The sequence below is a fragment of the Phoenix dactylifera genome, chromosome 8, assembly GCF_051530095.1.
Source record: "Phoenix dactylifera cultivar Ajwa chromosome 8, Ajwa_hap1_PhDact_Kaust_v1.1, whole genome shotgun sequence".
In the NCBI taxonomy this organism is placed as follows: Eukaryota; Viridiplantae; Streptophyta; class Magnoliopsida; order Arecales; family Arecaceae; genus Phoenix; species Phoenix dactylifera.
The window spans coordinates 26,238,261-26,259,387 of NC_143197.1; the positions used below are offsets into that span (position 1 = coordinate 26,238,261).

The 21,127-nt window shown below is 36.7% G+C and overlaps 2 protein-coding genes across 16 annotated transcripts; both read left to right on the forward strand.

Annotated features, from left to right (window-relative positions):
* Positions 1–4,634: 4,634 nt before the first annotated feature.
* On the forward strand, positions 4,635–14,608 carry LOC103709114 (mitochondrial import inner membrane translocase subunit TIM8-like). 5 transcript variants are annotated; one of them, XR_015968264.2, is made up of 5 exons: positions 4,635–4,777; positions 7,799–8,132; positions 8,323–8,992; positions 11,753–11,842; positions 14,024–14,164. XR_015968264.2 is itself a non-coding variant. In XM_088703263.2 (3 exons), exons 2-3 carry the CDS (start codon positions 8,945–8,947, stop codon positions 14,210–14,212), a joined length of 237 nt encoding a protein of 78 aa, XP_088559389.1. In that variant the 5' UTR covers positions 7,991–8,132; positions 8,258–8,944; the 3' UTR covers positions 14,213–14,608. The 5 variants fall into 5 exon arrangements, 2 of the variants coding, with proteins under 2 accessions (XP_088559389.1, XP_088559387.1); XR_015968265.2 differs by having other exon boundaries at positions 8,323–8,540; XR_015968266.2 differs by having other exon boundaries at positions 8,258–11,842.
* A 1,467-nt stretch (positions 14,609–16,075) lies between these two features.
* Positions 16,076–20,984, forward strand: LOC103709040 (histone-lysine N-methyltransferase, H3 lysine-9 specific SUVH1-like). Of its 11 annotated transcripts, none has more exons than XM_088703256.1 (4): positions 16,078–16,210; positions 16,295–16,385; positions 17,341–19,609; positions 20,586–20,984. In XM_088703256.1, exon 3 carries the CDS (start codon positions 17,355–17,357, stop codon positions 19,467–19,469), a length of 2,115 nt encoding a protein of 704 aa, XP_088559382.1. In that variant the 5' UTR covers positions 16,078–16,210; positions 16,295–16,385; positions 17,341–17,354; the 3' UTR covers positions 19,470–19,609; positions 20,586–20,984. The 11 variants fall into 11 exon arrangements, with proteins under 11 accessions (XP_088559383.1, XP_088559385.1, XP_038980724.2 ...); XM_088703258.1 differs by having other exon boundaries at positions 20,597–20,984; XM_088703254.1 differs by having other exon boundaries at positions 17,341–19,521; positions 20,597–20,984.
* Positions 20,985–21,127: the final 143 nt, after the last annotated feature.

Below are 21,127 nucleotides of genomic sequence, written 5' to 3' on the forward strand. Positions count from 1 at the left end.
ACATCATTGTCCAAGAGGCCATGGAGATGCATCATGCCCATCATGACTCCTAGACATCAAATGGATGCCCCATCCACCCATTTTCAGTCGTACGTGTCGCCAAAACGTCTCTTTTCTCATAGGCCTGGTTCTTATCTCTTCATGCAATGTAGATAGGAACAGATGCTGGTTAATATAAAGCCTTGACCCACTGCGTTGCGTACTTGGCTTTATCTTCACCTACTAGCAAACACGCATCACCCCGGCCGTTTTGAGAGACTAAACAGGACGCAAACATTTGCTAAAAAAACCGCAAGCATCAACTCCATGCATGCAAGTGTTCTTTTATATTGCTCGTGCTCTCAGTCTTGCGTCCGCTTTGTGGGACCTCAAGAGAATGTAGGACGTCCCTCAGCTCAGAATTTTGCCTGGATATAAAAGGTCTTCTGATGTAGACCTTCAAATTATAAATGGTTTATTGCTGGAATTCTCATCACTTCTCTTTCCCGGGATTTAAAGTTGAGCTACGTGGAAACCACATTTATCAAGCCTTATCACTTGAACTGACCAGTTTTTTGATGCAGTGTAATCCAGGTCAACCAAGGAATTTTAACTCCATAGATTGAAGGAAAGTGCTTTAAATCCAATCTGAGCAAGGACAGAAGTAGTGTTTTAGGTGTAGTCATCGTTATCTGATGTTTTATTTTGGTAGTATAATTAAGTTTGTAGTCCAAGAGCTGGTAATTGTCTTTTAGTAGGAGTTCCAATTCTAGTTGAGAGTGAATGGGGCTCATCTCCAGTAGAGAAGAAGAGGAATATTCGGAAATATATCAATGGAGTTAAAATTCCTTTGCTGACCCGGGTTCTATAGCCTCTATTGCATCACTTTCATAATTCTGTTTTAATATCATGCAACACTGTATTTTAGAATATACTCTCCAAATAGTAGTAAATAAATTGCAGCATTAGTAAAAGAAAGAGTGTTAGAAAAGAAGAGCTTGCTTAAATATTAAAATTCTTCTCCTCCCTTGAGCGAAATTCTGTAGAAATTTCTTTGAAGTTACGACAATCCCTGATGTCAGCCAATTAATATACAAACAGAAAAGGAATTGGCCTCATAGTCCAGTTAGTTTTGAAGCAGGTTGGCATTTGTTTATGAACTGCAGTTTTACTAAACACATCTGGGACTTATTCCTGCTTAAGTTACGGATCATAGTAGCCCTACTTCTTTCATATCTTTTTGGATCATTTGGAAAAAAAGCTGAACAAAAATGTCTGAGATTGGGTTGCATTCCTCTGACAATGGTGATTTGGTGGAAGATCTGGTTAGAAAGGAATAGAAGGATTTTTCGGGATAAGCAACGGTCTTCTGAAGATATATTTATAGAAGTTCTTGATTAGAATGGTCTTTATATTATTCTATCAAGGGTATTGCTGATCTTTTTTTATATAAGCTGACATCCATAGGGACGTATGGAAAGAGGATCAGTGAAGGCTTTTCACATACCTTTGTTCTTTTACTTCCTTCTCCCCATGATCTTGTAATAACCCCTCTCCTGTAATTATTCTACACTACCTCTTTCTCTGAGCGAATGCATGTAACACGTAGATGATGTCTCCACGTCAATGCGGACATGCACTCGTTTGATTTCTCTCTGTACACATTCTCCTGAATTAATAAATTGCTGGGTGGTAATACCTCCCTTTCAATCAAAAAAAAAAAAAAAAATCGTATGCAGATAAGAAGGCATGAATTAGTGCAGCAAGTCATCTTTGTGTGTTGGAAAATGACCCTCCATTGGCTAACTACATGGAAATATCGAATTAAGATACTGCTTAACTTTATGTACTTGTCAAAATTAAAGTTTTAGTTGGGTTGGGTTGAGAGTTACAATCAAGCAAGACCTGGCCTCTCCGATTAGGTGGCTCAGGTAAATACTGATTCTTTTTACATATCCCGTTTTAATGTGTAAGAACTATTTCATCCTCAAGCCAGAGAACTGCAATGCGAGTATATGACACGGTTTAAATTGTACCATAATTTTGTTTTTAGAATTTTGCAAAAGGTGCATAAAAAACTTATGGAAAATTTTATTAGATGTGATTGTGAGCTACATGGTTTTAGCTTTTAAAGTCTAAAATTATTTATTATGCTTTTGATTTCGTTGAGGTAACAAGGACTGTGGTGATCAGGAGTCAAGACTGTTTTGGGGCCAACTAAATATCATGTTCAAGTGATTCGATTAAGATTTTTGAGAGGAAGAAAAGAGATATTAATACAAATCCACTGGGGCTCGTCAAAAAATATTGTATTTATAGGACTACGTGTATTTACTCCTAGATATAGCCAACTCAACAGGCCAGCAAGCATAGATTTCTTATTTTTTTTAAAAAAAAATTAAAATATTTCTCTATTATATAAATTTATTTATTGATTTTAGTATCATTTTGAAAATATTGGTCTGTCTATAATAGATTCTGTTCTTACATGTCACCACATAAGTTGTGTTAATTTTTTTCATAGACATTGTTTTGCATGCCAAGTAGCATATGCGTAAATATACAATGAGAATGCTCAAATAATTGAATGTCACAATTTAAGAATAGATTAATAAAGTAATTTAAATAATAACTAATAAAACTGACATACTACAATATAACTTGATTTATCTTAAATTCTGGCTATATTGACCACAAAAGAAGAGATTCACTACAATCATATGGTATTTTAAGCTAAATAAAAGCCGAGTTTGACCGAGCTAAATGCTGCTTTAGCTTGCTCGCTTGCTAACCTAAGCAAGCCTAACTTGAGCCAAGCACAAGCTCGCAGAAAACTAGCTAGCTTGCTAGCTCTAGACATGAATCAGAGAGGTCTTGTATTTAATTAAGGTTATCTAAGTACTGCAGGATGGCCAAAAAGCATGCAAATTCTTAGGGTTTTAAATAAATGTAATGAATGAGGAATTTTGATCATTTTATGGAATTCCAATCCGTATAAGCGTATTTGGATCCACTTCGTGATTTGGATCCGTTCGTAGATGAGATCTGACCCGAGTCCGCTTAAAGAAAATCCTCAACTTCCCATCCACCCGCCGCGTTTATGATGACGTGGCGCTAGATAACTGGTCCAATGCCACCTTACCCCAAGTCTCCGACTGCCACGTAAGATGAGGAACTTGGGAGGGGAATGCAACGGGGAAGCGGTAGCAGTGCTCGTCTGCGTGTTGTCATCCATACACCCGCGGCCACGTGGACCACCGTCTGCTGTTAGTTAAAAATTTTGGTGCTAAGAAGAGAAATAAATCAACCATTATCCACATTTTTTGGGGGAAAAATTTCTCGGATATATACGACTTGAACCGCCCAAAATCGATTTACCAAAAACGAAGCTCCAAATGCGGATAAAAATCCCAATTGGCTCTAAAATTGGGTAGCTCTGTCTCGAATCCAGCTTCGATTTTGTGGGATTCTCCTGCTCAGACGTTCCCTTCGAGCAGAAGCAGCAATTGGTTCCCTCCACCTTCTCTTTCCCAGGGGATTTCCGGTAATTCTTCAAAGTTTACTTATTTATTTTTTTTAATGCCTTTTCCTATTGGGTTCTGGACATAGTGATCCCTGCAGCTATAGTTGTGGATTTTTATGCTTTCCCTTTGACATTATATTTATTTATTTATTAAGTCTTAGATCATCGTAGCATGGTGCAATTGGTGGTTCTTTTCTGCGATTTTTGTTTTAGTCTAGAGATTTTGTGTGCCGAGATATCTACAGAAATGGGCCTAAGTTGTACGGCTGATTTAAAGGTTTTCTTTTTCTTTTTTTAACAAAAAAATTGGGGGAGTTCTTGTTGCGGTTTGATTCTTTTAATTTAAGCTGGATTAAAGCTCCACAACAAGCATTTTATATTTCATTGGAATTTTTGGGCGTAACTGATCAATGTTGATTGTAGGAAGTAATTCTCAAAATGTCTTTAACTGATTCTTCTAGAATAAATCCCATTCATATGACTCTTATTCACAGTATGCTTTGTTATGCTGCATTCTATTTGGTACATTCTATATGTATTAAAAAAATTTGGTGAATTCAAACTTCACATGCAACTAAGATGTCGACTAAATGATTGCACATGAACTAGAAGTGTGAAAAGGATATTCATGTATTGTCATTTACTTATGAGCTATCAGTCTCTGTTGTAGCATAGATGAATGTTAACTTTTCGCGAAATAATTTTTCTTAAAGAATATTCTCTTAGCATTATATTAGGCGATGATATGGTAGCAGCTCTTCTTAGATGTTCTTAGGTATCAAACTAATCATGGTCTGCATCTATTTAGTCCAAGGCTTTTATTTCTAAATTTATTGTTGTTATTTTTATCTTTAAAGGATGTACTAAAAGAAGAAAAGATACAAAATATATGCCATTTGATGAAATTAGTCTGCTCTTAATCATTCTTCGATTCCTTGTGTCCTTTCATAAGATAAAAATGCTTGTATTATGTTAATGCTTTTACCTGCAGTTTTGGCTAGTTATTATCCTTTGGAATGAACTTGAATTTGTAGACTAAGCATCCTTGTGAATATTGCAGATCAAACCAAACTCTTCTGTACAATTAGCACTAACTGTACCATTGCATGTGTAGTCTGTTGTCCTCGTAGGAACCAAATCAACACGGCCATTTGCTTTAGAAAACTTTCTGCGGGATCAAATGCTAGAAGAACATTTCTTAAAGTGCCCAGAAGCAGTGGTTCATCATCCTCAGAAGGTATTCCAGAGGATTCAAAATCTTCAGACCAAGAGAAGGTATACTGAGCCATGATCTGCATGTGTCTTTCTGATTGAAAGCTAAAAACTCTTGATAATGCATCTTATGTTGTTTTATTTCCGCTCCTGTTCGAAGAAAATGGTGCTTTTGATCAAGACACAAGGAATGGCTCCTCATTTTTTTAAAAAAAATGTATTTATGAACATCCTAACTAATGGATCAACAATTGAATTATCCAACCTTAAAGCGTTTAAACAGCTGCTTGGGAAAAATTTCCCCATTGGCTGGGTGTAGAAACTATGATCTGGGATAGCTAGTGCAATTGAAAGGTCCTTCACATTTTGGAACCACCATATTGGACTAAGACAAACCTTATGATAAGCAAAAGCTGTGAGAGGTTGTCACACGTCAATAGTGAACTGAGAGACAGATCTCCCTTGGCATCATAGATCTTTTCTTATAGAAATTGTGTCTTTGATTAGCACCTTTTTCCTCAAATAGATATTGTTCTAAGGATATCGTCCACTTCCATTAGTAACTTCCTTAAGTTTCTTTCGACCTTACGTTGCCATCTTTTCTCCTTCTTAATGATATGATCCTCTATCCTACCTATGACAATATTAGGATCTGGAAATGGCAGAAGCATAAGGAACTGAATTCTAGGTTTCTCCAATTTCATCAAAGATGGGTATGAGATGAGTGTGTATGCATTTACTTACCTATGTCCTTATATTTAAACTAACGTTTCTGAATAAGTTGCTGAAGGTGATTTATAGTATTTAAGACTCGTATCATGGAGGTAGAAAAAGAATCTGCTAAAGAGAGTGGCATTAGGGAATACACTATATGCTAATGTTTATGACTAAAGAAGAGGGTAGTGTTTAGGTCTACTGCGCAGTGGATAATCTATTTCCACTTTCAGATGAGTGTGGGATACAGCACCTTGAGATCCATGTTTGGCTTGTGATCACGCTCTGATGCACCATCAAATGACATTAGCTGTATCATATGCCAAACATGAAACATAAATTCTTTTGTGTACTGCACTAGGCCTTGAAGGAGTTCTAAAATGTCTACTGAGCAGCAGACATAGTCCACGTCATGAAGAGAGAACACTATCTGCTGGGTCTTGGAATCATTAAATTATAACTCCCTAGCCTCACCTTCTTTACTTTGCCAATTTAACTCTGAGCAATGTAAAAATTTTATCTTCCTTTTTTGTCTCATTCACCCCCTTGCTTCCATTCCCCTTCCCGTCTCCCATGGTATATGCATGAGAGACATCAAAGGAAATATATATCTGTCTGAGCCGATGTAATACACTTCCAATCTAGGCCATTTATGCAAGATCCATGATGTATCCAAATTACAATCCTGTTACAAAATACTTGAGTCAACCACATAGCAAATGTCAAATAAGTAGCTACAACTGAGAGAAACGAACTTTGTTTTTCTTCCCTCTCCTATATAAAAATCTTTGAAGCTTTGTTGTCTACTCTGTGGCACATCTTGTATCAACAAAGGATGAGAATCTTCTTTTTTACTCTTTTACAGTTCGTATGCATTATCTGGTATCTCATTATCAAAGAGTAAACAAAAAAAATTATTATCATGCAGTGCCTTTTGGATACACAAGAAAAGATGTGCTACTTATTGGTCTAGGAGTAACTGTACTAGGTGTTGGTTTGAGATATGGATTGGAGGTAATGCTAGTTTCTCCACCTTATATCCTCACTTCACCTCTTGTATATGCAGTAACAGTTTTTTTTTCTTCTTAATGATCTATCGCACAAACTGCTAGCATATCCTCCTCTCATTTTTCTTTTTTTGAGTCCTATTGCAGTTTGGTGGAGTTGATCCTTTGCAAGCAGGCAATGTTGTTCAGTTAGTTATGGTCTTGGGGCTCACAGTTGGATGGATTTCTACTTACCTATTTAGAGTCTCAAATAAGGAAATGACTTATGCACAGCAATTAAGAGACTACGAGAATAAAGTCATGCAAGTTAGTATATTTGCATTAGAAAACAATGTTTCATTGAAGTGAGTTTGCATATAGAAGTATCAAATGTCAGCAACTTTATAGAAGTTGGCTTGTTCTTTAACTATGATTTTCTTTCATCTGAAAATTCCACACTGTTATAAAACATCAGTAGCAATCTATGAAATGCTTGTTAATATTTTGGAGTCAAATTTTGCAGTTCTGGCACTATTGCTCCTGATGTTATATATAGTGTTACCTATGGAGAGAAGGCCACTTAGTCCTGTTTAGGGTGAATTTTATCACACACACACACTCACTCTCTCTTTCAGTCTTTCTCTCACCACCCCTCTTTCTCTCTCTTCCTCCTCCTTTTCAATGGTAAAAGTTGCATAAAGAACTTCATCGTAAGTACTTACCTTGCCATGCTAATGAATTATCTTAAAGGCGAAAGACATGAGGTACTTATCTGTTTTTCATTTCTTCCTGAGTAGTTTGGACTTTGGAGATTGCCAAAATAATATTGCTTAACATTCAGAAATAATAACATTTTATGATCTTAAGAAAACAAAAGTTATGCTCTCAGAGCTCCACTTGGCAGTTGTAAAGATACGACTGCCACTAGTCCATATAAACTGCCGATAGTCAAAATGTGTAAAGATAGCCCCCTGATTGGTATGTTGACTTTTTCATCCACCATTCTCTGTACTGCAGTATATCTTTTCGAGTGAAAGTCCAATTATTTTCCTTGTTCTAGTATGCGCCTTACTATTTTTATCAATTCTCTTCCATAATAGAGAGCTATATGGATTAGGAAAAGACTGTAAAATTTTATTATAGCAAATTTCATTGCAAACATTTGTCCTTGATGTATATACTCCCTCCCTTTCTTTTAAAAAGGATGTGATGCTTTTCCCAGAAATAAAGATGTGATGCAATATCGACCGTGCAAACCTTCTATTATTGCAAATGTTTACAGCATTTGTTGTGATACAAGGGAGAACTGTAAAGCAAAACAAGCTTTGATATGACATCTGCTAATTTTGTTATGAAAAATGACTTGGGTTCTCCTTTCTTTCAGAAGCGATTAGACAGTCTGACAGAAGCTGAACTGGAAGCATTGCTCAAGCAAGTAGAAGAGGAAAAAAAACGCATGCCTAGTGACGAGCAACTCTGAGTCAAGTTCTTGTGATTGAAAGGTTAATTATAGTCTACACAGCACAGTCAAAAGGTTAATAGGGCACTCTGTGGAGACAACTATATTCTGTTATCTTTCGTTTCCCAAATCATGCAACAGTGAGCCCTTATGTTTTGAGCCTGTCTTTCATCCGGCTTCTCATGTGTGGCATAGCATTACCATGTTGTACTTTCAAAAGTAAAGGTTACTTGCCGATCCCAACTAAATCAAACAAAAGGTACCAAATTGCAATGTTCTGTGTTGTCTCCATGCCCACCTTTCTTCTTGTTTATTAGCTATAGATGTGTGGAATTATATCATGGACACAGAAAGGTGATTCTGCTGTACGTGTTGACCTTGTAGACTAATGGTTATACCTTGAAATTGCCTGCAATGTTGGGGTCATTGAGATTTCTTTGGACTTGCAGTTTGAAGGATGGAATAAAAAGCGGCCATCTGGAAGACCAAATATAGAAGAATTTTAAAATACAGCTATCAAATGTTCAAGAGAAGATTTGGAGTTGGATCAAATTAATGTAGCCTACATTAACGCTGCCTGATTTGCAAAAGCTGCTAAGTTCTTTACCTTGCAAATTGAAGATTTAAATTTTGTGATTCTGTTCTTAGATCAACTGTTGGTATTGAGGCAAGTATCTTTATCATCATGTTTTGTTGTTTATATTTTAATTAATCTAATCTTGATATAATAATTAAAAGAAAAGTGATTGTGACAGGAAATCAAAATGAAATAATTCAGGTTAAGAATTTGTTAGCTAGTCAACCAGCAAGGTCTTCTTATGGTTCAGCTATGTTCGAAGCATTGCCCTAACTGTATGTTGAATTAAACATAAAATGCCATAATACTTCAAAGGCCAAGTATCAGCAAAAAAGAGAATGGCATATGTGTAATATAAGAAAATATTTAGGGGCAATCAGCAACTTAAGCAAACATAGGCGCATGGAAAATTCTCTCTGGACGTCCAGATCCGAACTTTGTCTGACCAAGCGAGCATAGCAGGAGATGGCCGAGGGAGAGAATGAGGGAGGGGTATGGAAATCTCGTGCATTGACACAGCCAGGTTTCAGACCCTGCTGGAGGTGGCTTATTTTTGTTTTGAGTATTTGTTTATGTTTTTCTTTAAAAAAAAAAAATTCAGCGCTCATTGATTGATGAGCTGATATGTTCTCATCGTTTCTCATCTTGTGAGCACTGATTTCCGTCAAATATGCACGCTTGATGTCTAGATGGTTCTGATTGATGTCATTAATTATACTTCTTTTTTTTAATGTGGTGATTCGTGATCTTAGAAATAGTATCACAGTGTCTACTGTGGAAGGTCTTGATTAGGTCACTTGACATTTTTCAAAAGGATGAGAAACAACAATTTGTGGACATTGTTATGATCTCAATTTTGGGCCTTCTTGGCTATTTTATCAGTTGAGTTTGGGCTTTGATCGGTTTGTTTGTTTCAGATGTGTGATTTTACTGTTCTTATTTGCTTTAGGGCTTTTATCGCTAGTCTTGTAAATTTGCAGCCCTGAAGTTGTTATGGCTGCCTCGCTGAAACTATCATGGCTCAAACACATATGTTTTTACTACATCAATATTGATGTGCCTTTCTCCAATAAAGGCAATGAGATAGCGCCTTTTTCTTCTGTTTCTTAAGTTTTGCTCACATAGATAAGGCTTTGTTCATATCTACCAATTAGTTTCTTCAGTGGAAAAATCTTGATAATTAACCTGCCATGAATAGTGCCAAATTAGTTTTTGGAGATTATTAGAACCCGTTTCAATTACTTTTTCTCTTCTTAGGGGTGACAATGGAGTAGATAACATCCCTTCAGATCCATTTTTGTATCCGAATCTATCTGGATTTAGATACAAATTTTAGGATCCAACTAATATATGTATCGGTCAAAGAAAATAGGATATGATTATGGACAAACAATTACCCGATCCATATCTAAATATCTAGTTTTATCTGCAATCCTATTTAGTCTTCTATAGCTCTTATGAACTTTAAAGGAAAACAAATAACAATATTAACATATCTTTAACTTAATTTACTTTCCATATAGTGTTACCTTTGTTTTTGTGATTTATAAAGTTTAATTATCCGACTTATATCGGTCTGTCAATTTCCAATTTGTATCTGTATTTGTTTGAAATAAATATGGATATGAATTTTGGCATCCAATTAATATCCCTATCTAACACGGATATGGATATATTTATGTCCAATGCGTTAAGCCCTACCTCTCCTACAGTTTCATAAGCCCTACCTTTTTTCTACTCTGGTTATCTAATAGTTTCTTATTTCTTTTTGAAGTTCTGAACCCTTTGTGGTTTGGCAATAGCCACCAAACAGGAGTGTTGCATTCAAATACTTTCAAGGGTTTGACTATTGCACCCAAAAATGAATATAAAGGAATATATGGTTAACAATAAGTTAATGTTTCCATAACTTTTCATTATTTAACTGTTTCGTCTAATAACACATAACCCTTCTGCAATTTATTTTACTTACATTCTTCAGATTTTATGGTTGTGCTTGTAGCTAATGAGCACGCAATCATGTTTATGCTAGTGATGAGAACCATATATCCAAAAAGTTGGTTTGCTTTGAATATATTGTAAGGTGTTAAATTTGGAAGGTTAAATATGGTGAATGTGTAGTGTATTTCCTTAGGAGGGAAATATGTGTTCTATTTTAGACAGCAAGTTGCAGCAGTTCACTTCTTATGAAGATCAAGTTATTCTTATCTTTGGGGTCTGATCTTTATAGTTTAGATAGATCTTTAAATCTCCCTCCTCTCTCTCTCTCTCTCTCTCTCTCTCTCTCTCTCTCTCTCTCTCTCTCTCTCTCTCTCTCTCTCTCTCTCTGCGCTTATGTACTTGCATGTTTGTCTTTGTTTGGAGAATGCAGGGACATAAGTTATGACATGTAAAGAAAGCTGATTGATAGAGAAAATTTTCGTTAAGATTCTTGAAATCCTAATGTTCCTCCTCAAATTTAGGTCTTCAACAAATGAAGAGAAAAAAAACATTTATTTCTCTTACTATTAATGTGTCATGGTTTAATGAACCAATATAGTAATTACAATAGTGATTAATATAACTGGGTTTCATCTTTGTAAAATTTCATAGTGAATGAATGCTTTTCTATTTACTCCGATCATCATTGAATGCTAAGATTTTTTTCATTTGGTACTCTTCAATCATCTTTCTGCTCTCTCTTTCTAAAAGAAACCAATATGGCGTTATATTTGCTGAAAATTGATCTCAACATTACAACATTTGTGTCCAACAAGGATAACTTATGAAAACAGATAAAAATGGCTAACCTTATTAAATAAAATTGTGATCTTGCAAGCTTTAACATATTACACAGAACTTTTTAACTTCTATATTTGGATAGAAAAGTGGACCATTCACCTATTATATAGCTAACCTAGTCATGTTGATCATTTAAAAATCCTTTCCATGTTAACTTTGTGAGTTAACTATTATTATAAATATTCTCCATGTTTTTAAATTCCTACTTAGAGGTGCTGAGAACATCCTATACTACTTGTAAGCTTACACAAGTAGCACCACTTTTCAGTAGAATTGTGCCTATATTACTTGTTTTATGCAATATGCAAACTTCTTATGTATATGATCTCTTCAAACAGATTAATGCACCCCATGGTTTGTATCTCAATTCAAATTCATACGTATTCTTAACACTGTTTTTACAGCATTTATAGGTTTTTGATATAATCATACAATGTTGAGGTGAACTATGTGTGATACAAGTTCTTTTTTTTTTCTTTTTTCACCGATCACATTATAAAAATTATCTTCAATGTGACCAGATTTTTAAGGTGTGCTGAGCAGAAGAAATAAAGATTCTAAGAGGTTTTTTTGGGGGGATTAGCAATTAAACTCTTTTGCTAGTGAAAAATGTAAGGATTCACATGCTGAGGATTCTATTTACTTGTTATAAGCTTTAGCACATGCAAAAATTTATGCTTCTATTTTGGATTTAGTGTAGTGTTTGTCCCCAAAGCATTGTTTATATTTTCTTATAATGTTTTTTATGGTTTTGCTCATCCAAGCAACTTTGTTTAGCTTAAGATCTTGTTTGGTTACTGGTAACTGAAGATGTTGAATAATTTGCAGTTGCATGGAGATAAAATGAAAGAAATTATATTTAACCTCTAGTATAACTTACAATAAATGCTTCTGACTCATCTCAACTGCTGCAACTAGTCATTTTTACTGTATGCAGGTTTGCAGCCTTTGCGCTTCTTATTTGAGCTAAAGTTATTGTAAATTTGCATTTAACAATTTAGACACCTAAAAAGTGGCAGTTGCACTAAACTGGTTTTATTTGTAGTCCAATCACGTGCTATCAGATACATAAATTTTATTATCTTAATGTAAAAATTCTTTGGGGTAGCCTTTAGTGTAAGCTGTTGGGTATTTGGCCTTTTGCATGTTATGCTGTCAATCATCAAGCTGTCTACTATTTCAGTCCCCTTCTTTGTTAATCACAACGAACAAGTTTGATAAACTTCAGTTTACAGCTCTTTTGTTGTTATGTTCTCTTTCCAAATTTGTTTTCCTTTATAGATTGCGAAGATTTCATATATTTACTGTTAGTAGCTTAGAGTTGGTCAGAGGTCCACGTTAGGGGTGAAAGTGGATCGGATAATATTTATCCGGATCTGCTTTTGTATCCGAATCTATTCGGATATGGATAGAAATTTGAGCATCGAATTAATATCCGTATCCGTATCTGTATCCATCAAAGAAAAATAGATACGGATATGGATAGACAACTATCCAATCCGTATCCAAATATCCGATTCCATTTGTAACCCTATTTAATTTTATGTAGCACTCATTGACTTTTAAGAAAATAACTGACCACATTAACCTGCTATTAACTTAATTTATGATCCATTTAGTAATATCTTTAATTATGTGGTCATAGAGTTTGATTATTTGAATTATATCTGTATTTATATCCATGCTTCCGGTATCCGATTTACATCCATATCCATTTAAAATAAATATGGATATGAATTTTTGCCTCCGACAAACATTTGTATTTATGTTCGTCAAATGAAGCAAATGTGGATATGGACATCCTAGTATTCGATCCGATTTCAGCCTTAGTCCAAGTTGAACTATTGATATAATGGTATCAGATCTGAAACACTTCAAGGATGTTTTTGAGGTGTAAGATATTTGTAATGTATTGGGCAAGACATTGATATATGATGTCAGAGTGCCATTAATACAGTTTGTTTTAGTAATAAAATGTTGTGCCCTGCTAGCAAAATATTACTATTATAATCTTCAAGTAAAATTATTGCTACGATATTGTTATAGACTTGCTCACATTCTAAATATGCATAATTTGTGTATAATTTCAATTCTGAGGCAGCACCATTTCTAAACCTTTAACAAAATTGTAGGCTTGCTGTTGAAACATGCCAAGAATATGTTCTTTCAATATGTTTGATGATCACTCAGCTTAACCCTAGCCTTAGAAATGGTTACAGAAAGTAGGATATAGACCTTTCATGCATAACAGGTAATGTTCTGCCTTGTTTTTCTGTGATAGTTCAACCCTTAGATCTGGATAGAATTTACCAGATGAAAGCTGACTCATGCACATATGCTAAACATGCTGGAGCCAAGTTAATGTCAAGGTTGTGATGTTGCAACCCTGATGCAGACAGAATCTTTTAATCCCTTGATGCACAAAATAAAATTTTGACCTTTCCTTAACAAAGTTCAGTTCTGAAGAATATTGAGAAACACATCAAAGTGGAAGTCTAAATAAAAGTTGCTTAGAAGAATATTCAACAATAGTTCAACCAAAACATCATTATACACCGTCTTCTTCCTTAATATTGTTCCTTTTCCTCTCTTTTTGATTATTTTTTTTGGAATGTAGATCTTTGAATAATAATATCTTGAAGTGCCACTATTTGAATTTGAGAATGATAGAATATCCTGACATATACAAGTGTGTTACGCTAAGTTTATCATGTTGGCAACCTTGCACTAGTTTTGAATTGTCTAAATTGGCTTTTATTATGTGTGCTTTTAACCAAATTTTATATACTCAGGAGGAGAAACAGAAGGCCATTGCGAATGAAATAGTTGCAAAGATCACTGATGTTTGCTGGGATGAGTGCATCACTGGAAGTATCAGAAACAGCTTTAGTTATAGCAAAACTACACGCCTCAGTAACTGCGCGAAGCGATATGTGGAGTTGAGCATGTTAACAATTCAACGGTTTAAAAGCATCCAGTGATTTATTTTCAGGTTTGGATGTGCTTGGAGGCAGCTTTCACCATCCATAAACTTCTCTCAGGAGAATTTAATGCTTCCTGCATATCAGACACCAGCAAATTGCTTTTCCTTGTGCATCAAGGTGTCATTGAGTGTCCGTCTTAAAATATCAGGTGGAAGTGCCAAGATTGATTCGTGAAAATTTAATTAATAAGTATTTGGCGGCATGCTTTGTAATTGTTAATCATGGTCAAAGTGAGCGATTACCTCTGGTCATATTCAAAAAAGCATTATTTTTTAGATCCGTTTTTAAGGGAAAGAAACCCAACTTTCCATTGTTATTTGCTCATAATCTGTAGTCTGAATTTACATTACTTTGATCATCAGTTCAGTTCTCTACCATCCAGATTGTGATAAACAAGTCTTTTTTTTTTCTTTTGCATGGGTTGCTGATCTTTATTCTTACTTTAGGCACTCACTGAAGAGTTTTACTGATGAAACTGTCTAATGTAAACTGTTTCAGGCTTTGCATTTTCCTCTTTAAACTTTCCAGCATCATATAGATACGGCAAAACAATCAAATTCTTTGTCATTAGTTGCCAGAGAGATCTAGTGATGCAAACTGTGTCATATGGCGCCTGTCATTAGTCCCATTTGAAGACACTGCAGGGAGAGGATTGGTGCAGGGTGGTTTTGCATTATGCTCCCTTTCCATGTTTGTTTCCATGTTGTCGTCTTGATGTAAAAAGGTTCTCCCTATCATGAGATGTATCTCTCTTATTTGATGCCGGTCAACGGAGACAGCGAACAAATATAAACCCTAATCTTGATGACAAGGGAGTATTTAGAAGATGCCAGCCAGCTTTAGAATGCTGGTGAAGTTTCTTGCGCCAGCGTGCTCTGTCTGTCGGTCATTTTTACTGAAAAAAAAAGGAAAAAAAATAAAGTTATTCTAAAGTTAGAAAAAGAAATTAAGGCAAAGATTTATGGGATAGGTCACTTCATTTTCGGACCCCAAAATTTATGCATATACTTGAGCTAGATGGTTTCCAACTAAACATTCTTTAATAAAACCTGCCAGGGCCCAAGATATAGAAAGTTCCTGTATGATCTATAGGGGATTTAATGCCATGTTAAAGGTTGATGTTAACTGTGCATGTGTTTAAAAATGTGAGAAAAATAAAAAAGCATTCTTCGCATAAAAATTTTACTTTCTATTTTTTATGTCATCTTATTTTTTTTGATGCTGATGGTGGAATTCATGCCAAGTTGGCGTGAGCGATCGATGTACCAACAAAAAAAGAAAATAGTATGGATTTGAGAAAGCATTAATCTTGCCATCAAATCCAGGCTCGCATGCAAATTTAGGCAAAGAAAGGGATAGATTTCAAATCTCTAGATCAATCATGCGTCGGATTGCTCAAGGTTTCAGCTTGGACTGTGGGTGGCCACTGTCTTGCGGATCCAAGTTCCAACGGGTTCGGGTTGTATCTTTCGACCGTTGGATCGCGCAATATCGGCTTCGAGATCTGTGCAGGCGAGTACGGAGTGCTTTGAGAGCCGTGCGAGGCTCGATCCAACGGTTGAGGTAAATCATTCTTTCGCGCGAAAGACACGACAACCCGGAGCGGGTTCCAACTCGGTACCGAAAAGGAAGAGATCATCATCAAATTATAAAACCGAGTCAATCCCTACAGCCCAATCCATGTACCTCGAGGGGGTTTCCGTAATTTCCCCTTTGTTTCCTTTCACATGTCCCACCCACGTTCTGACACGGACCGAAATATTTCGTGCCCAGAGGGAATCTCGAGGTGAATCCAACGGCTCCCAAGCCATCTAGGCCCACTTTCCTGAAACCAAGTCGAAGTTAACTATTCTAGTGGCATTATAAAGCAAGAGGAAAGCGGATGAACCCTATTCTGAGAGCGGCTACCGCTATTAGATCCTTTCTATAGTGTTTTGCCGTGGAAAAAGAAGAAAGAGCACGATCGACACCTTAACCTCTCCTCGATTGCTCGAGGTAAGTGTTTCTTTTTTTAAAGAAAGAAAGTGCCCCAGATCGCTCTGAAGTTCTTTGATGTAGCTTGTGATCGATGGTTTGAAGCTGTTTTGGCCGTCAAATCTGGGAATTTCTTGCAAAATCCTTTGGGAAATCACGGTTTTTGGGGTCCATTTCGTCGAGATTTTCGGTCTTGGTAAGCTTTTGCGACTTCTTCTAGTTATTTATTTTTTTAAACAAATTATGAGAGATTTGTAAGCTTTTGTATCTGTTACTTTTGCTTCTGCTTGTTTCTAGGGTTTTCTCTTTATCTCTACGTGAGCGCTTATAATCTTCATCATGTTTTGATCTTTTGTTCGATTTATTGATCGGTCGAAGAGTACCTTTAATCTCTTATCTCGGTCGCATCTTGCTTGCTTGTTTTTCTATAAAAGCTGTTTCTTGACCCCTTTTTTTTAACATGAGTTCGCTTTTATCCGTCCTTGTTTTGCAGCGGGAATTAGTTACTTAATGTTTCAATTGGAATCCTTTTCTCGGTATTCAGTTCATTTATTGGCAAGATCTTCACCTTTTAATTTCGTCCCATCTTCGTAAATCTTCAATTTGGGTGCTTTTGTCTTTGCGTGTCTCCAATATAGATCCAGTTTTTATGCGTTCCTTGGTAGTGCCATGCTCTGCGTGTAGCTCCCTTAATTCGTTGTTTTAATTCAAACTATGCGTTCCTTGGTAGTGTTCATTCTTTCTCCAACTTTAAACTCCGATTTCATCATAAGCTAAGCTTTATTTTATGGTGCTAATTGCTAGTTTGCTTGGGAACCATCTTTAAGCTTCTATTCCACCTGCACGATTCTTTTTCCTACAAAGCTTCATTTTTTTTTTTTCTAAATGAGTTTGCGTTATCTCTCCATTCTGCAGCAAAAGTTTAGTACATATTTTATTTTAATTCTTTTGCTGGTATTTAGGTTATCAGCTATCATTTTAATACTGTTGCTGATTTTTTCACTTTCTTTAATATTTTAATCCTCTGCATGTAGCAATCAAATGCGTTGATAGTTTTTTGATATTTATAAATTTAATCTAGTAGCTTATCTGTGCCATCAAAATGTGAAGTGAAACACAGTTCATTGAAAATGTATGCTCTTGGTCTGCAGCTTCCAGTGACTCCATGGAAAGGCAATCAAACTGCAGTCCTTGTTCATCCAATGAAGATGCAGTACTAGATGTGAAGCCATTACGGTCCCTAGCTCCAATGTTTCCTGCACCACTGGGTTTGAACACTTTAACCCAATCAACTGCCCCTCCTTTTGTTTGTGTCGCCCCTGCTGGTCCATTCCCATCTGCTTTCGAGTCGGGGTGCCCTTCTGGCTTCTCTCCAGCTTTCGCCTCATTTGCCACTTCAGAAGCCCCTCACCAGGGGCCAGTGGGCCCTGTTCCTGGGGCTGGAGTTGCTGATGTTGAAATACCCAACGCTAATGGCTGTATTCGAGCCACTCCACTCTCTGCTTCCTTTCGGACACCACGATCAAACATCATCCCATTGGACGATGATGAAGAACCTACTTACAGTGGCCACACCTCAACATCCGGAAGGAGGATTAAGAGGCCCGTACACTTAAGTAGCTATCGTTCAGTTGGTTCTGATACAGAGATCACTGATGGGTTGAAGGTCAAAAGGGCACGCCCTAGAAAGGTTTTCGACAGTGAGCTAGCTTTGGTGCCATCTTCATTGCATGATCCCAAGAAATCAGTAGAGGTGATCCTCATGACTTTTGATGCGCTTCGTCGGAGGCTTCTGCAGGTGGATGAGGCAAATGATATAAACAGGCGTGCAGATTTAAAAGCTGGGGCCATCATGATGGCTAACAATCTCAGGGCTAATTTAGGGAAGAGGATAGGACCTATTCCAGGGATTGAAATTGGGGATATTTTCTATTTTAGGATGGAAATGTGTGTGGTTGGGTTGCATGCCCCTAGCATGGCTGGTATTGATTACATGAATGCAAGGTTCGGTGAACAGGATGATACTGTGGCCATCAGTATTGTGTCATCTGGGGGTTATCAAAATGAAGAAGATGATGTGGATGTTTTGGTTTATAGCGGCCAGGGAGGCAGTAGCAAAAACAGCAAAAATCAAATGGATGACCAAAAGCTTGAAAGAGGTAACCTCGCTCTGGAGAGAAGCAAGGACCGGAAGAATGAGATTAGGGTAATAAGGAGTGCAAAAGATTTCAGCGTGCAGAATGGCAAGATTTACATCTATGATGGCCTTTATAAGATTCAGAAGTCCTGGATAGACAAAAGTAAGTCTGGCTTTAATGTTTTCAAGTACCAGTTGCTAAGAGAACCAGGACAGTCTGATGGACTTTCAGTGTGGAAACGGACTCAGAAATGGAAAGAGAATCCAGCATCTAGAGAAAGAGTTATACTCCCGGACATATCATCTGGTATTGAAAATATACCTGTTTGCCTCGTTAATGATGTTGATGGTGAGAAGGGACCCAGCCATTTCACATATGTCACAAAAGTTAAGTATTTGAGACCTATTAGCTCAATGAGACGATCAGGGGGCTGCGCATGCCTTAGCGTGTGCCTTCCTGGTGATACCAAATGCTCTTGTGCTCAACAAAATGGTGGTGACCTTCCATATAGTTCAACCGGGTTCCTTGTAAGCCGCAAGCCTATAATATATGAATGTGGTGGTTCTTGTCAGTGCTCTATTAATTGCCGGAATAGAGTGACTCAGAAGGGTATTAGGCTCCACTTTGAAGTTTTCAGAACAAGGGACAAGGGTTGGGGTCTTCGATCCTGGGATCCTATTCGGGCAGGTACATTTATTTGTGAATATGCAGGCGAAGTTGTTGATGAAATCAGATTGGATGATGATGGTGAAGAGGATGAATACATATTTCAGACAACAGGTGCTGGTGAGAAGACATTGAAATGGAACTATGAACCTGAGTTGCTTGGAGAACCAAGCACAAATGACTTAAGTGAGACTTTTAAGCCGCTGCCTATTATCATAAGTGCAAGGAATATGGGCAACATATCCCGTTTTATGAACCATAGCTGCTCTCCTAATGTCTTTTGGCAGCCTGTTCAACATGAATATGCTGATGAAGGATACCCACATATCATGTTTTTTGCAATCAAGCACATTCCTCCCCTGACAGAATTGACATATGATTATGGCCAGGGGGAAGTTGAATCTGGTGGCATGGGGCCCCGTAGAGCTAAGAAGTGTTTATGCGGATCCCAAAAATGTCGAGGTTTTTTCCTCTAAATCTTGAGGAAGATATGCATGGGGTAAATAAAATAATAACCCAACTCTCAAGGCAAGAATCTATACCCCGTGTTTCTTGCTTTCTTTCTTTTTGAAGAAAGTAATCTCACCTGTTTGCAAAATTCATATCGACTAAAGTGGTAATTTTTTAACATATATGTCTCTGATTTAATATCTGCTAGTCATTTGATGATTATTTCATCCATGTATGACATTACTTTGGTTGTTCTTGTTGTTGCTTTCTTCCTTAGTTCCCTTAAGAAAAATCTGTTTTTTATCTCTCTTTTTTTAATTACTCTATATAACTTTTCTCAAGAAGCTTTAACCCAACAATTTAGGGCGGGCTTTAGGAATCCAGTTTTGCCATTTACTCCAGTTTTGCCATGTGCTTCTATTAGGAGTTCATCTTGTCCAACTGCTCTTGTACAAGTTGCGACCTCAGTCCATGTTGTTTCAGGTCTCTGCTTGTCTCTGACCTTTTGCACAAATCCAAATTGCTCTCTTCCTGGCCATCATTGTCTTTGTTTGACATGCTCATATCATTTCAATCAATTCTCAATCACTGTTTTCATCAAAAAATTCTCAACCACTCTTTCCTTGGTGTAATTTCTTGTTTTGATAACGTACAAAATCCCTTCCTATATTCTTCATTTAATTGCATGGGACCATCATTAGAGCATTACTGCACTTGCCTATCCTCTAGCATATCTGTTATTAATAATTCAAGCACTTCTTTTTCTCTCTTTTTTTCTGGATATGCAATAGCTGACCCATGAAATTCATTATTCTGACATAGGAAATATACATGCATGCATGCATGCATATGTACATACATATCCTTCCCAAGACACATTTACCTTAATTATTGAAATCAGCAGATATTGATGTTAAATTAACCGAATGGAGAACAATGAAGTTACTTCATCTAATCAAGCAGGGTAATGACCGGCATACACAGAGAATGTTTTATCCTGCTGGTTCTTGTTGAAATTATTCGTGATCTTTTATTTTGTTACATGCTAGATTGAGTACCAAAAAGAAGTGCATGTTCTTTGAGTATGCTGATGAATTTGAACATTGTTCCTGATGACATATTGTCTTCCTGACATTGTGCAGTTTTTTTCCAGTTTCCCTTGCTGCCTGTAATCTAGATTTCAAAGGATGACATTGGTATGGCATGTGGCAATGTCCTGTCACTGGTTATCGGTCAACAGTCGCGAAGACTCTGAAAAGTCGCTTTAGTAACTGAATGAACAGCGCTGACTTTTGCGGGTTTGCCTTCATGGTGTGGTGGCTTTCATATAGGAGAAGTGCAGAGGAACTATCAAGATCCATCCGAGCTAAAACTTGGGAAGCCATCAACTTTTGTAACCTAGATGATGTAATTCTGCTGTTAATTGTATACTTTCTTCTCTTAATTCTTACATGTTTGTACAAGTTTTACATGGTCAGAAATTTCTTAAGTAGTGTGTTTTGATAATTGAGCAAATTGTGGTTCTGGTGGTTGTGTTTCAATATGCCTCGCATGATCTTGCTGTCAGACCTTTGTATCTTTCGTCTTTTTTAGAACTTTTCGGGTCAAGGAACTTAGGAAGGCTGCTTCCGAGGTCCTTGTGCACACCAGCTGCCCTTCCAGATTTTATGGCAAGCTCTATCTA

What these genes read in the sequence shown, in the direction of transcription:
- LOC103709114 (XM_088703263.2), top strand. Translation starts at nt 8,945, where the DNA reads ATGGAAATCTCGTGCATTGACACAGCCAGGTTTCAGACCCTGCTGGAG. An exon ending in GGTTTCAGACCCTGCTGGAG is followed by an intron (nt 8,993 to 14,023) that starts GTGGCTTATTTT and finishes TTATATACTCAG; the next exon opens with GAGGAGAAACAGAAGGCCAT.
- LOC103709040 (XM_088703257.1), top strand. Translation starts at nt 17,355, where the DNA reads ATGGAAAGGCAATCAAACTGCAGTCCTTGTTCATCCAATGAAGATGCA.